General features: G+C 33.3%; 1 protein-coding gene across 2 annotated transcripts in view; it reads left to right on the top strand.

The window, feature by feature from the left end:
* The window catches only part of TMEM67 (transmembrane protein 67), a 31,990-nt gene extending 17,423 nt beyond the window's left edge, over positions 1-14,567 (top strand). For both annotated transcript variants that reach the window (XM_004679733.2, XM_012722823.1), the window contains 12 exons: positions 1,330-1,428; positions 1,676-1,762; positions 2,807-2,906; positions 2,990-3,129; positions 4,243-4,383; positions 7,755-7,835; positions 8,305-8,421; positions 11,056-11,172; positions 11,278-11,382; positions 12,078-12,180; positions 13,580-13,722; positions 14,379-14,567. In XM_004679733.2, coding sequence (XP_004679790.1) covers positions 1,330-1,428; positions 1,676-1,762; positions 2,807-2,906; positions 2,990-3,129; positions 4,243-4,383; positions 7,755-7,835; positions 8,305-8,421; positions 11,056-11,172; positions 11,278-11,382; positions 12,078-12,180; positions 13,580-13,722; positions 14,379-14,459 — 1,314 coding nt within the window. In that variant the 3' untranslated portion in view covers positions 14,460-14,567. The remainder of the gene's footprint in view (positions 1-1,329; positions 1,429-1,675; positions 1,763-2,806; positions 2,907-2,989; positions 3,130-4,242; positions 4,384-7,754; positions 7,836-8,304; positions 8,422-11,055; positions 11,173-11,277; positions 11,383-12,077; positions 12,181-13,579; positions 13,723-14,378) is intronic.
* The last annotated feature ends 722 nt before the right edge of the window (positions 14,568-15,289 follow it).

The following is a 15,289-nucleotide window of genomic DNA, read 5'->3' as shown; positions in this document are numbered from 1 at the left end:
TGTTTCTTGATTTTGTTTGTTTGTTTGTTTCTCTGATAATTCTTCATATGCTTTGAAATCATTTGTGTTTCCTGTGAGTTCTGTTTATATCCTTTACTTACATTTCTCTTAGGTTCCCAGTTTCTCTTGTTATTTCCAGGTCTATTTTGTTTTTTCAAAATTTAAATAGCCTTTGGATTTTCAACATTGAAATATCTTAAGTGTAATCTGTCTGTTATTTTACCTACATGTTCTTTTCTTGAACAGGAAATATAAAAATTTTTATTTTTGACGTTTTCTTCTATTAACTTCTCATTTAATAGTTTTGCTTCTCCTTTAATCTGTACATGTACATCTACTATTTTTTTGATTATTTAGAATGTCCCAGGTACTTCTTATATCTTTACTTGTACAATTTGTTTAATCCTCACAATATTTCTATGAAGTTAGGTATTTTTTATCATTCCCATTTTACACATGATGAAATTGTAAAGGTTAACTAAATTTTCTACTTATTTAACTATTCAGTAATAGAGATGGTTCTTCCGTTTTGCTCTTAAAGGCCACCAAGTGACTTGGTTGTGCCAGGATAACTTGGTGAGTCTAAAGCCGAAGGAATCGGAGGAGGGGGGCTTGACTTACTGTCTGGGATAGTGAAGAAACACTTACTGAGATGCGAGAGATGTGAACTTTATGTTGGATTATCAGTGCACTCCACAAAGTCAGTGAGGGCCTTCTGGCTCAGTGCCAGCATCTATGGGCTGCTGGGAGTTCTGCTTGTGAACAAAGACAGACATGTTCTCTGCCCTCTGAGCTCACCAGGGTTTGTCAGAGTGAAGGGGAAAACATTTGATGAAACAATGTCCATTTCATTCCACAAAATAATTGAAGCTGTAGAGTGGTTACTGAATAAGTAGTTGGAACTGGCAAATGAGGGTAAAAGCCACTTTTGATCTAGGTTGTGGAAGTTTACATTTTAGTGAGGATTCACCCTCCGTTTTTAAAAAAGGATGTGACTCAAATCTTATTTACATTTTAGAAAGCTAACTCTGTTGATAGTAGAGAGAATAGATTGGGGTTAAAGGTTCTAACGTAGGAGAAGATTAGGATGCAGTCTAACTTTCTTAGATGGCAAAAAGTGAGAAGATTGAATAAGAAAGCTATTGGAAATGGACCAAAAGGTAGGAATCCAAATGCTGATCTCGGAAGAAGCCACAGTCTTTCTCCCTGATTCATGGCTCCATGAAACAAGGCTTCACGTCTGGGAAACTAGATAGATAATAAATTATTAAAAGTGACAGTATAAATAGGTTGCATCTGTAATAGCTGTTACTCTCTTTTAAATTGCAGACAGTTTTGAAATTCTTGATATATTATGCTGGTGATCTGGCTAATGTTTTCTTCATCATCACAGTGGGAACAGGACTTTATTGGCTGATTTTCTTCAAAGTGAGTTTATAACTATAACCTAAATGCCAATATCTGAATATCTGGTAAGCTCTCTTAATAAAGGAACTCTTGATTTAGGTATATTTCTTATCAAAAGTATTGAGGTGGGTGCTAAACTCACCATTCCCCATTATGCTATGTTTATTTAGTGCATAACAAGCTTCCCTCTTATGTTTTCTTTTGCTTATAAATTGGGCTTATTGGAAACCTGGTGTGATCATTTTTAATGGTGTAATTTTTATCATAGGCACAGAAGTCTGTCTCTGTTTTTCTACCAATGCCATTTCAGGAAGAACGTTTTGTTACTTATGTGGGATGTGCTTTTGCTCTGAAGGTATGTTTCAAAAGACAGGTTATTGAATTTCAAAGACATGTTAATAAACTTGTTACATCATTCAAATGTTTTCAAAATCTTTGGTGTATAATTTAGCTTAATTTTGAGGGAAGTTTGAATTTTCTATTTTACATAGAAAGTGTACTTTTATTATAATAGAGCTCATTCAGAAAATCTACTTAAATATTTTTCTTAAGCATAAATATGTTTGAATTAGCATGAAGTATAGGTAATTTGATAAACATTTTTCCTTAAAATCTGATGACATGTTCACAATGTGACAAACTATCATCAGGCATGAATTTTGTCTATTATTGAAGTTAAAGGTATCATCTTAGATAATGTGCTGAAATTTTAAAAGAGATTTTTCTGACCTTCATATGTCTTTCCTTTTTATGGAAATACCTTTCCCTCCTCCTGGTTCTGTCAATGTATATGAAGCTCTTTACATTTTGTGGTAGATCTCATCCCACTGTATTACGATGATAATTATATTGTCACTGACCTGTGAGCTCCTTGCAGAGAAGAATCAGTCTGTATGAAAGTTTTATCCCATGATCAATAATGTATCCAGGAAGAGTGCCTTAGTTTAAATATACTACCAATACTTCTGTAAATGAAAAAGATGTATTTCAGCAACACTTTTTGTTTAATATCAGAAAGAGAAAAAGACAAGACTATCATGAAACTTTAATTAGGACAAGCAAATTACAGTTGAAAAGCATCTTGACTTATAAAGAAGTCAGGCAGTCTAAAGACCAAAGTATGCTTTTGGAAACCTTGGGAAAGAGTGGATTATGCAGGATCCCTGTTTGAGGTCGAATGTGTCTCCCTTTTAATATCCCTATGTTAAAGATGAAAGAAGGAAAGGTAAATGAGCGTATGTATGAAAATTCTGTGAATTTGTTGTTTCCAGGTTATTTGATGACTTCCAATATTGTAACTTCATTTAACATCTGTGAAAATTACATATTCGAGATGTTTGTTTGGTTTTGCAAACAGACTACTGTGGATACTTTTTGGTATTTTGTCTGTCATTTGCAGGCTCTGCAATATTTGCATAAACTCATATCCCAAATTACCATTGATATATTCTTTATTGACTGGGAACGACCTAAAGGAAAAGTTCTTAAAGCTGTTGAAGGTAACTGAAATATCCATTTTATCAAAATTTTTTCCTACCCTTGGGAGCGAAGACCCTTTTACTCACTTTATCTCTTTGACCAGGTGAGGGTGGTGTTCGAAGTGCTACCGTTCCTGTAAGTATATGGAGAACTTATTTTGTAGCAAAGGAATGGAATGAAATTCAGACTGTGAGAAAAATCAATCCACTCTTTCAAGTACTTACTGTCCTCTTCCTCTTGGAGGTATGAACTGTTTGACATCATTATGAAGTTTTGGGGTACCTCCTAAATGTTAATTTAAATATTCCAGCTAAGTTTGCATGTCAGTGGAAGAGTTTTCTGTAAGTAAAATACTGTTACCAAATCACTAAAAAGGAATGACTTTTTAAAAACATGTGCCATAAAATTTACCATTCTAACCATTTCCAGTATACTGATCAGTAGTGTTAAGTACATTCACATTATTAACTGTGTCTTTAGAATTCTATCTTGTAAAACCAAAATCTGCATCCATTAAATAATTCTCACTCCCCTACCACCTTAGAACAGTGGAAACTGTTTCTATGAATCATGTGTTCTCAGAAATTAACTTCTTAAATAAGTTACATATGAATTATTAACTGTTATGTTTGTTTGCCTTTCTTTTTCCTTTTTTTCTTCCTTTCCTCTTATTTTTGAAACTAGAAGAAGACATATAAGTGATATTTCAGCATATACATGATATTTCAGAGGCTTAGGACAAAGGAACAATATTTGAATAATTTAGTGTTCTCTAGAGAATGTTTTCTAGAAACCTAAAATGTATTACACAAAAAGCAGTTTTATAGTCAAGGCAGAAAATTTAGAAAACACTGCATTCACTAAAGTCATGTAGATTTTCTTTACTGTAAAACTTGTCAGAATTTATTCTAGAAGGGTGGAAGGCATTGGAGATGAGTGTACTACTCACACCAAACTTAATCATGATATTCTTTTATCAAAAGAATGTCTTCCTTCAGAAGACATTTTAGAAGTCAAGTATAAAAGCATGTTTTGCATAGTGCCTGTTCTTTTAAAAGTTGAAGGAATTCTACTTGTTGTTGGTAGTATACAAAAGAAAATTTTACTCTTTTGACAGATATTTGAGCTTTGTTAATATAGATGACCTTAAGGTTATATTTGTCATGTAAACAGAATACCATATGCTCTAACTAAACACTTTGTAACTAAAAACAATTATTTTTATCTAGATTTCCTACTGTGTATACACACTTGACTATTAGATTTTTCAAAGTGAAGCGTAGGAAAACGGTCTCATTTTCAGTCTAAAGGAGGGTTGGTTTGTTTTAAGACTTTGTCATTTTCCTCTTACTCCAGGTTGTAGGTTTCAAGTACTTAGCATTAATGGACGCATCAAGCAGTCTTTCCAGAAGCCCAGTGAGCTATATAGCTCCATATAGCCGCATTCTGAGATACGCAGTATCTACTGCTCTCTGGTTAGCCATTGGATTTATGCAGGTAACAAGAGATTTTACTTTTAAGCAACATTGCTCTTGGATATCTACAACTCTGGTTACAACTTATTGTCCTCAAATACTCTCCACATCCTGATCTCTATTGCAGAAAAAAGGTGACAAGAACAAGAACAACAACAATAAATCTTACATAGTGTTATAATCCATACACTGTATTAATGAGTTGTATTTCACATGTTAACTTAATTTTTATAGTAGCCCTTGGAGTTAGGTTCTATTAGTATACTCATTTTACAGATGAGGACCTGAGGGGCAGAAAGATTAAATAATTACCTAAACTCATACAATTAGTGATTGGCAGAACTGGAATTTGAAACAAGGTACTTTGATTTCAGAGTTTATCTGATCAATAGTGGGGCTCTAAAGGGTCTTTCACTTTTTGGCTTTCTAGTCATATAATGGTCTCTTTATACGTGTACACACACACACACACACACACGCACGCACCCCTACAGTGATAGCTAAGCTGCCCTTAATATTCTTTTCTTCTTCTGTTTATATTTATTTAGATGCCATTAAATCATACTCAGATTGCAGGTAACTTGTGAAATTTTATTGCAAGTATTTATTGAAATAACTGAAACTTCAAATAAATTACTTAGTCTCAGGTCCTGTGACTCCAAAGGAGGCTCCTTTCTATGCTTGCTTCTTTTACCATCTTTTATGGTTTTTTTTTTTTGTAATTTACTTTTTTTAAGATTTATTTTTATTATGCATACAAAAGCTAGGATGTAGGCCAGAGATGTGGGGTTGGTGAGAGGATTCACCAGAGACAGAGTGGGGAGCAGAATAAACAGATCCACTGAAATACACTGCTGAGGGGAGCAGCAAGTGAGACAGGAGAAGTCTGCTGCGCCATGTGGGTTAGCTCTGGGGCTGGGGATCAAACTCGTGCTGCAATGGCTGTGTTTTGCTTCATGGTGTTGACACTTAGCCCCTGCACCACTGGAGATGCCCCAGAATTTAGACTATTTAAACATACACTTATTTTAATTAGTGAGACTTGTTCAAACTTAAAACTATAGGGATGGAGCTAATAAGGGATAATTTGACAATCAGGAAGAAAAGACAAAAGTTAGAATGTGAGATAAGATGGAGTCAAAAGAATGTGGGGTTTGATGTTTGTCATCAATTTAATGGTCAGAGGATATTTTATTTTCTACACTTGTCAGTATAAATTTTTGTGAATGGGTCATATTCATCTGGATATAGAGAATTTACAGGAATACTGCCAAAGCCTTTCATATTTGCTTGTGTATAACAACCATAATAGCAGCGCCAAATAAAAGTGACCTTTATTCCTCCTGTCATATAGTTTAAAGAAAGAAAAAGTCAACAGTGCAGGGCTGGCATGACCCAGAAGCCTGTTCTGAACTGCCTCTGTAGTTCCATGCTAAGTTCTCCTCCTACTCCATAGTGGCTGAAAAAGCTCTCAAAGAGGAGCACTTCTTAAAGAAGTGCTATTCACTGTCTCCTTGGCTAGAACTTAGCCACACAGCCACACCTCGCAGTAATGACATCTTTTAAGCTGAACAACCTTGTGCCCACACAAAGAAACAGTCTGTCCCCAGGAGAAAGGATTGGTGGGGCAACAGCTGATGGTCTCCAGCGGCACCACCTAAACACCTTCATTTCTTTTTACTTTCATTCTGAACAGGAGTATTTCTCTCCCTGGAAATATTCTGAGGATTCTAGTGATTATTCCTCAGGTGCCTTTAAGGGCTCCTTAAACAACTTGCTGTAGTACCATTAAGTTTGTTTCTAAACTCTTCTTGTTTTTCATAATGTTAGAATTTATGGTTTACTCCTTTTATTTATCTACCCTTTTCAACTTTAAATTTAATCCTTTAATTCTAAAAAGTTGAATATTATGCTTTTACATGCTCTTTAAAAGGGCTTAAGAAATATGTTTATTGAGTGTTTAGGAAAGTGTTCTTGGAAATCAGATGCTGTTACAGTAGAGATAGCTCACAGTTGGGAGGCTTGGCCAGTGGTCTGTTGTAAAGGACTGTAAGGGCTTTGATGGTGGGAGAGGTGTGGCAACATCTGAGGAAGTATGAACCTCTCCCCATGTCATATATAGTATTGTGACCTAATATTACCTCCATAAACATAAAAAATGAAAAATGGGGGGAAAAGGACAGAGATCCAAAGATAAACTGCCTTTCCTTATATTTTTATTAGAAAATGTCACATTGATAGTTGACCAAATAAAGGTTGCTGTAGACTGATCATATAATGTTTTTCAGTCACCAGATATAAGTGCCATTAAAAGTGCTGCTGTTGCTTCTTTTATTTATTTACACAGTTGAGTACATTTTATATACTATGCACTGTGTTGAAAAGCGGGATATGCTTTAATAAGAACAAATTAAAATTATGACAGCTGCTGTGAAGGGCATCCGTAGAGAGAGAAGATAGTAAGTGGAGATGAGAGTGGAAAGTAGGAATAGGGAACAGCAGGAACCGTGGGGACAGCCTTAAAGTGGTTGGTTAGGAAATGATAGCTTTCTCTGAAGCATATCCAGAAAGGTCTACAATGAAAACTTTTGTAATTTGTAAGATTTCTCTTTATTGGTATTGGTATTGTCACTAAATCTAAGAAGACATATGCAACCATAACCTATAAGTTCTTATCACATTATCTGTAGTTGAAATAGAATACTTACTATGTTTTTTATGAGCCACCGGTTAAGGAAGACCAGGTTTGAAAGACATGGCTTTGAGATTTATGAGATGGCCAGAATTGTAGAATTAAACATCAATCTGGTTTATCCTAAATTTTTCATTGTTTAAAGTCACTTTTTTCTCCCTATGTTTATCCTTTCTTGTTTTAATGACATAAAAAAGGTTTAAAACTCAAAATAGGCCCACCCTGGTAGCACAGCGGGTTAAAGCACAGCACAAGGAAACTTAAACCATTTCCGCATGAGTTCCATCCCCGCCTGCCCCGGAGGTGACCACATGGCGCGGCAGACCTCTCCTGACCCGCCCGCTGATCCCCTCAGCAGTGTACTTCGTCGATCTGCCTGTTCGGCACCCCACTCTGTCTTATGGTGAATCCTCTCCCCCTCCGCATCTCTGGCCTGTACCCCAGTTCTGTACGAATAAATAAATCTTAAAAAAAAAAAAAAAATTCAAAATAGGATACCTCAATGAATCTTAACAGAATTCCAAATCCATCTTCCTTTGACTTAGAGTCAAGAATGACAAGTAGAATTTTATTCCACTGGAACCAGTAGAGATCACTGCATTCTTAGTTGGAACTTTTTTTCCTTAAGATTCTACACTGTGGCTATAAAAGAAAATTAAATCCTTAAAGCTAATACGCATGTGCTTGGCTTAATGTTTCAGATCATGTTTTTTGCTGTGTTTTATGAGAGATTTATAGAAGATAAAATTCGGCAATTTGTTGATTTATGCTGTATGAGCAATGTAAGTATTTCCTGACTATCTCACAACTCTTATTTTCCCTTTTTAAAGGTCATGTGCCCATTAAAAGAGGCTTTAAAATTGATTTGGTATAATTGGATTTTCAGTCTAATTTTCTCCTGGTTGTTAACTCCAGAGATAGTTACAATGAGCTACAAGTTAATATTTACTGCTTTACTTTTTTCTTCTTTATTTTCAGTTTCTTAATTATGAATTTTTTGTGCCACCAAATAGTTCACTCAGCCAAGAGTGCCTGAAAAGTTTTCAGAGATCAACCTAAAGTGTTCCTTCCTTGGAAATTATCTTCAATCTCTTTTCTACGCACTTTTACAAAATAACCTCATTATCCCTTACTTGTTTATTATCCCCAACCATCATTAGTTTGAGTGAAAAGAAGCAATTTTAAGAAAAACTTAATTTAGTTGTTTTACAAATGAGTTGTTAATGGCTCCTTTTCCTTTTGTTTTTATAGATATCAGTGTTTCTGTTATCCCACAAATGCTTTGGGTATTATATTCATGGTAGATCGGTACATGGGCATGCAGATACTAATATGGAAGAAATGAATATGAATCTTAAAAGAGAAGCGGTATGAATTTATTTCATAGCTTTTGGTTTTTGAGAGATGGGTTCCCTTTGCTTAATACAGGATTTGTAATAATGTTTTCAAGAAATCCTCATTGATTACTTTTGAAAGTTTCTAGAGTGCCTGCTCATTACCCTGAACATTGATAAAGAGAAAGAACCAAATTAAATGCTGCAGAGCAGTTCAGAGCAATCAAATAAATGGAGGAAAAGTTCTTTCTTAATAGAAAAAAGTCAAAGGAATTCTAAATTAAATCATCATTTTATAATGACTAGTGGATTACTACCTATAGGTTTTAATCATCAGTAGTACTAAAACAATTAAGTGAAGCTTGATAAGAAACTTATCATAATAAGAAATCCGACTGACATAATTTATACACTGGCTCAATCTTATTTCAAGTAAAAATTAACAAATTGTGAATTTACAGTCACAATGTAATAGGAAGTAACATAATATCACCCAAAATATAATCTTGCCTAAGAAAATTGAACCTGAGTATGCTCAGATCTCTAGGCTAGTTAAAAAAAAATTTAGTGCATAAAGGAACAAATTAAATAATACCACAGAAACTGATTAGCCAGAATATAAGACAGTGTCTCCAGCCAATCAGTATGAAATGAAAAAGAGGGATGGTGATGGTAATGGTAGAATCAGATACTGAGATAATAAGAGAGATATAAAAAACAAAATAATCAAGTAAAATGTGTAGACATTACTTGGATCAAGTCAGACAATTCAACTAAAAAGAATCTGGGGAAATCTTGGAGATTAAGTAGGCTAATTATTACATAATATCAAAGAATGGTTAATTTGCTAGGTGTAAAAATGACACTTTTTAAAAGGACTATTAGAGAAACAATTATTTACAAATGAAATAAATGTTATCTGGGATTTGCTTTAAAAGAAATAGGTAGGTCGATAGATTTTGGTACATAGGGTGGTAGAAATTGATAACATGTTAGTTGGTAATTGTTGAAATTGGATGATGGGTGGTTTACCCTTCTTTCTATTATATACATTAGAAAACTTCCCTAATCAAATTTGAAAGAAAAATATAAACTTATGAGGGTTAATTAAGTACTTTGCTTTCAACTTATAAGACTTTTAAAACATAAAGATGGTATCCTCTAAGAAGAGTGATTTATTAAGTCCATTTAACTAGATTAGTTTGCTAACGATCAAAAATTACACTGGTTGAAAAGGTAATATAAGATTAAAAAAAACTGAGGAAGGAATATTTCCATTTGGGAGATGACATTCTAAAGTATAGAGAATAGAAAGTATCAAGGACTGATTTTATTTTTATTAGTACAGAATATTCACATGCCAAAAAAATCTTATAGATATTTAAAATGTTTGATTTATAAATTAATTAATGTAAAAATAACATTTTGGCCTTCTCCAAATTAGCAAACTTTTGAAAAAAGATAATAGCCTCAAGAACATGGTAAAATAGGCTTTATAAAACTACTGGTCTGAAGATAAAATTTTACAGGTTTTCTAGAAGGTACTTAGCAATATATATACCAAGAGTTTTTTTAAGAGTTCCTTATCTTTGACTTGCTATTCTATGAGTGTAACTCTAGAAAATATTAGCAATGTGAGTAACTAATTCATTGCAAGATTTTATCTCAGGTATTTTTTTAATATAGGCAAAAACATGTAAAAATGAGAGACTGTTAAACCTATACTTAGATTGACATTAAAAATCATGTTTTATAGAATATCAAATAGTAGGCGAGCTGGTCAGTGTATAATGTTAAGTGAAAAAGAAATTGGTGTGATCCCATTTTATGCCATCTTGGAATATCCTAGAGGAAACATGTAATAAAATGCTTGTATCTTTAGGTGTTGAAATTGTAAGTGATTTTTCTCCCCTCTTTTGGGGGTACTTTTCCATATTTTATAAATTCTCTGCAATAGTATGTGTTTTTCTTAATCAGGGAGATATCCCTGCCTCTCCCCTTTTAGATAGAAAGATTCACTACATGTGTATTTCCATTAGGTCCATGGAAAACCGCATATTATATTGTTTGTGGTTCAGTTTAAATAAAGGAGAAACTCTGGAGTAGGCAAATAAAGGGGATTTGCACTGACTTTGAAACATAAATGGAAAATGTCTGCGAGGGGTCAAAATCTTGCATATTAATAATTGTCAGGAATCAAGTTATATCAAGGAGATCTGATAAGGGTATCTAGTCCCTAATATTAATTCTTCACTTATGTATTACTGCGTTTTTACTGTAGTTAATTCAGCAAGCAGTTTATAAGTGTTAGAAAGCAAGAGAGACTATTTGCAGCTTTTAATTATAGCTAATTCTAAGACTAGTTGTTTGGTATCCTTTACAGCACAATAAAATGATTCATAAAAAATTATGAGAATTTCAACATATAGTGAACTTAATGTGAGATTTGTTTTCAGTAGGGCAGAAAAGAAGAGGTAATTAAAAAAAAACCTTCAAAAGGGTATCACAAAATAGAAATTAGTCAAACCTAGAAGGAAGTAGGAAACTTGGGTAACATAAATCTTTGTCTCAAAAACAGTTTTAGTAAAATTTCAATTGACTTCCAAATCTGGCAATATGTGATACTAACTAAAAATTGCATTTTCATTTAAATCTCTTAATTTTCCAGGAAAACTTGTGTAGCCAGAGAGGTTTGGTACCCAACACAGATGGCCAGACTTTTCAGATTGCAATTTCTAGCCAGATGAGACAACACTATGACAGAATTCATGAAACACTAACAAGGGTTTGTATAAAGTACAGTTTAGATATATAGTGCCAATATTTTGTGTTGTTTAATACCACCAATATAAGACATGTCGCATTTCTTCTTGTCTCTTTCTAACATTAGAACAATGGCCCTGCTAGACTATTGAGTTCATCAGCAAGTACTTTTGAGCAGAGCATAAAAGCATATCACACTATGAATAAATTTCTCGGATCTTTCATCGATCATGTATGTATGTTAGCAATTCTATTTAAAAATCAAAATCCAATTTAAAAAAATTAATCAAGAATATCAGTTAATTCCAGAGAATTAAGTCAGTGAACTTCGGAAATCCACTCCCCGTCTCCCCCCTTTTTTCTGTCTGCTGAAGTTAATACTGTGATGTAGGGGAGAGTCAAGATGGGACTTTATATGTCTATTGCCATAAGGATGATTACTTTAAACGTATCTGTACTAGAATTTTGTTACCAATTACCAAAATATAAGTATTAATTCATTGTAGAAATAGACTATGGTTGTACACTTGAAAAACTTGTTATAAATTGATTTTCATTATATCTAGCTCTAAACACTTACATTAACTATCAAATTTAAAACATTATTAAACTTTTTATAAATATATTTTTTACATTATCCTTCACTTCGTACATTTTTCATCTCAGTTGTAATCCCCATGGCCTTCCCACCACTATTTCACCCAGGCGCCATCACCATAGTCCCATGTGCTCTTCCCACCCCCAGTAAACCATTACTAAACGTTTTAGGATATTTCTTGGTTATAAAATGTGGTGTAGAAAATTCACTCTTTTTTAGAGACTATATTTTCTTTGCATGCTATTCAATTTTCATTTCTCTCCTGTTGTACATTAATTTGGGAAACATTTATTTCACTGCTGTTTGTTAAATGACTGTCTTTATATTAGGTTCATAAGGAAATGGACTACTTTATAAAAGATAAGTTGCTTCTTGAAAGAATTCTTGGAATGGAATTTATGGAACCAATGGAAAAAAGCATCTTTTACAATGGTACCTTTCAAATACCTTTGTAGAACTTGATTACTATTTTCAAAGTTTGAAGAAGAACTCATTACTCTTGTTATAACTTCACATAAAAACAGGAAATATAATTAAGTTCATTAATGTCACAAAGCTATAGTTTTCTTTGTTCCGTTTTATTATATCACAGTCATTCTATACAATTATGTCACAGTCATTCTATACAAATAATCATTCTACAAGATAGTAAAAACACTGAATTCCACATTCAGTGGTGCATGTAAGAATGGAGTATAAAACAAATATATCAGATTCTTGTATTTTAAAAGGTTTGTTCAGTAGGAAATTTTTGAAATACCTAAAGAAGAATAGCATTTGTGATTAATCTTTAATGCTTCACTTTTTCCAAATTCTTAAAATTGCGTAGAACCCATAACAGGAATAGTAAATAAATCTGGTTTCTTGGCATAAAAAGAGAGTATATTACATATATGGGTCACTTTTACTATGACAGCCTCTGGTATGGTGTGCTTAGAATAGAATTGGTATAACCAATGTCTTCAACTACATGTTACTTAGCATCACGGTTGTGCCAGTCCTGGGATTCCCTTGTGTATCTTGTTGAGTAGCCCATGAAAGATAGGTCCATGAATGGCCTAGAATTCTCTGCAGGCACAGGTTGCACTGGTGCAGAGATGTTGAATAAAGAAAAAGAGATTGCCAGTGATGTTAAGGAAAAAAGAGGTAGATGTAGAAGAAAAGATTGATCAAACTTGCCCAGGTTTCCAGCTTGTTTGAAGAGATGGAGAGTGGTGGTCCTATGTCTTCGAGGACCAGGTCATTAAGGCAAGAGAAAGAATTTAGTTTTAGACTACGTTGTTGTCTTGAGGTATCTTTGGGACATCTAGAAAGAGATAAAGGCATTAATTGTAAGGGACTAGATCTTAGGAGACAGTAAAGGCGTGCAGTAAGTTGCATCTCACATGAAGTCATTCATTGCTGCAGCTGTCAGAGGAGCAACTGAATTAATTTTTTTTATGTATATACAAGCTCAGTATATATACAGAAGAGCATATTGTGTGAAGATACAGCTTACATAGCAGTGAATTGTTGCAATCTAAATATATATTTAGATAAATATATGCTTATATTTATCCCTTGCACCCTGATCAAAATAGAACATTATCAGCACCTAGATATTCCCAGTGCTAGTAGCAATTACCCAACCCTTGGTGCAAGTGTTGAAACTGTTTGTAAGGAGCGAAGTTCCTTATCTTGTAGACTAGCTAATTTTCATGATTGTTATTTTTTTGGTAACTCATAAAGTATTACAAGTAGAAACTAGTTCATATTGTGTTTAAATATCCATTTTTTTCACAAGTTTATTCAATTTTTATTTCTTACTTATATTTTATAAATCTTTTTATAGATGAAGGTTATTCTTTCAGCAGTGTTCTGTATTATGGAAATGAAGCCACTCTTCTTATTTTTGACCTGTTGTTCTTCTGTGTTGTGGATTTGGCTTGCCAAAGTTTTATTTTAGCAGCTTGTCTCACATACCTCCAACAAGAGGTAAGTTAAGTTTGTGTGTGTGTGTGTGTGTGTTTCTTTTAAAAGACTTGTTGGAAGTAGATAATTATTCCCCTAGCAGAGAGTAATGATATTTGCTTTCACAGGGTTGTAAAGGTTTATCATTTGATTAACCTACCAAAAAGGAAATAACATTTAAAAGTGTATTTCTATAAACTTGAAAGGATTTCTGTGTGTGTATAGAAGAACAGGTGTAGTCCAGAGGTGCAAGAGATGAAAGATTCACCAGAGACAAAGTGGGGAGCAGAACAGGTGGATCTACTGAAATGCACTGCTCAGGAGAGCAGCAGGTAAAGCAGGAGAGTCTGCTGCTCCATTTGTAGGTGAGCTCCCTGGCTGGACATTGAGCTCAGGAAGTAGCAGTGATTGTGCTGAGACTTAGACACGAAGGAGGCCCAAGGATTTGTGTTATTAGCAAAATATATTCTAAATAGGAACATATGCTGCTTTGATATTATTTAAGAGGATAATAGACTTGAAGTAGCTCTGTATATAATCATGGCATTCAGATGTCTAGAAGAGGAAAGTAAATAGTTGAGAATAGTAGCTAGTTTAATTTAGATAATTGAGCTGCATGTTAAATTTTCCTTTTATTCATTTTTTTTTAAAATTCTGACTTGCTTAATTTTTTTCCCCAGATTTTCAGATTTATCCGGAATACAATAGGGCAGAAGAATTTGGCATCTAAAACATTGGTGGATCAAAGATTTCTGATTTAATTTGTTGAGTAACTTAAAAGTTGCCATATTATCATGGCAAAAGAAAATGTCATGATTAACAGGTTAGTTTGCATTATTTTTTGAAAATTGTTTTCTTTTTTATTATACAAGAAGATTTATTTTTTTATGACTTATAAGTATATACCTTTGTGAATTTAATGTGATAATAGAATATATTGTCCTATTATGTATAGTGTTTAATTCACCAATTCATAATTAAGAAACATTAACAAGGAAGCAAAACAAAAGCCTGCTTTTTTGCTTTGAGCACTTTTTAATGATAATCAGAACAAATGTCCTTGTCATTTATAGATCATTTTTACAAAATTATTTGATCCCAAGTTGAAACCTAGATTTTAGTTCATTGTCTTATTCTAAATGTTTTGTGGTTAAAAATGTTGAAAGATATTTTCTAATTTACTTAGAAACTTTAAAGTATATGATTACTGACTCATTTTGCCTATTTTAATTGATCACCCTGTTTTGTAGATGTTCACTGTAAACATCACATGAAATGGTACAAATTAATTCCTCTGTGTGCCTTATATTACTAGGTCTGTCCATTGAGTGTATTTACAACTCTAATGGCATTTATAGTTTTTATGCTATAATGTGTGACATTTCCCCAATATACTTTTTAAATACATTTTCAGTTAACATTTTAAGAGCACTCCCAAAGCTTTGTCCTTTATAAATTTTAAAGGTTGTGAATAACAAAATAAACTGTAGCATTATCGTTATATTGACAAGATAATTTTGCCTAACAAAACTTTCAGGCTTCATAAGTCATTAGGGTTGATTTTATTTTTTTTTAAGAAGAAAAAAACTAG

Source organism: Condylura cristata, unplaced genomic scaffold, assembly GCF_000260355.1.
Source record: "Condylura cristata isolate star-nosed mole 26May11 unplaced genomic scaffold, ConCri1.0 scaffold00009, whole genome shotgun sequence".
Lineage (NCBI taxonomy): Eukaryota > Metazoa > Chordata > Mammalia > Eulipotyphla > Talpidae > Condylura > Condylura cristata.
Note: the sequence above shows the minus strand (reverse complement) of the source record. Positions and strands in the feature narration are given on the sequence as shown.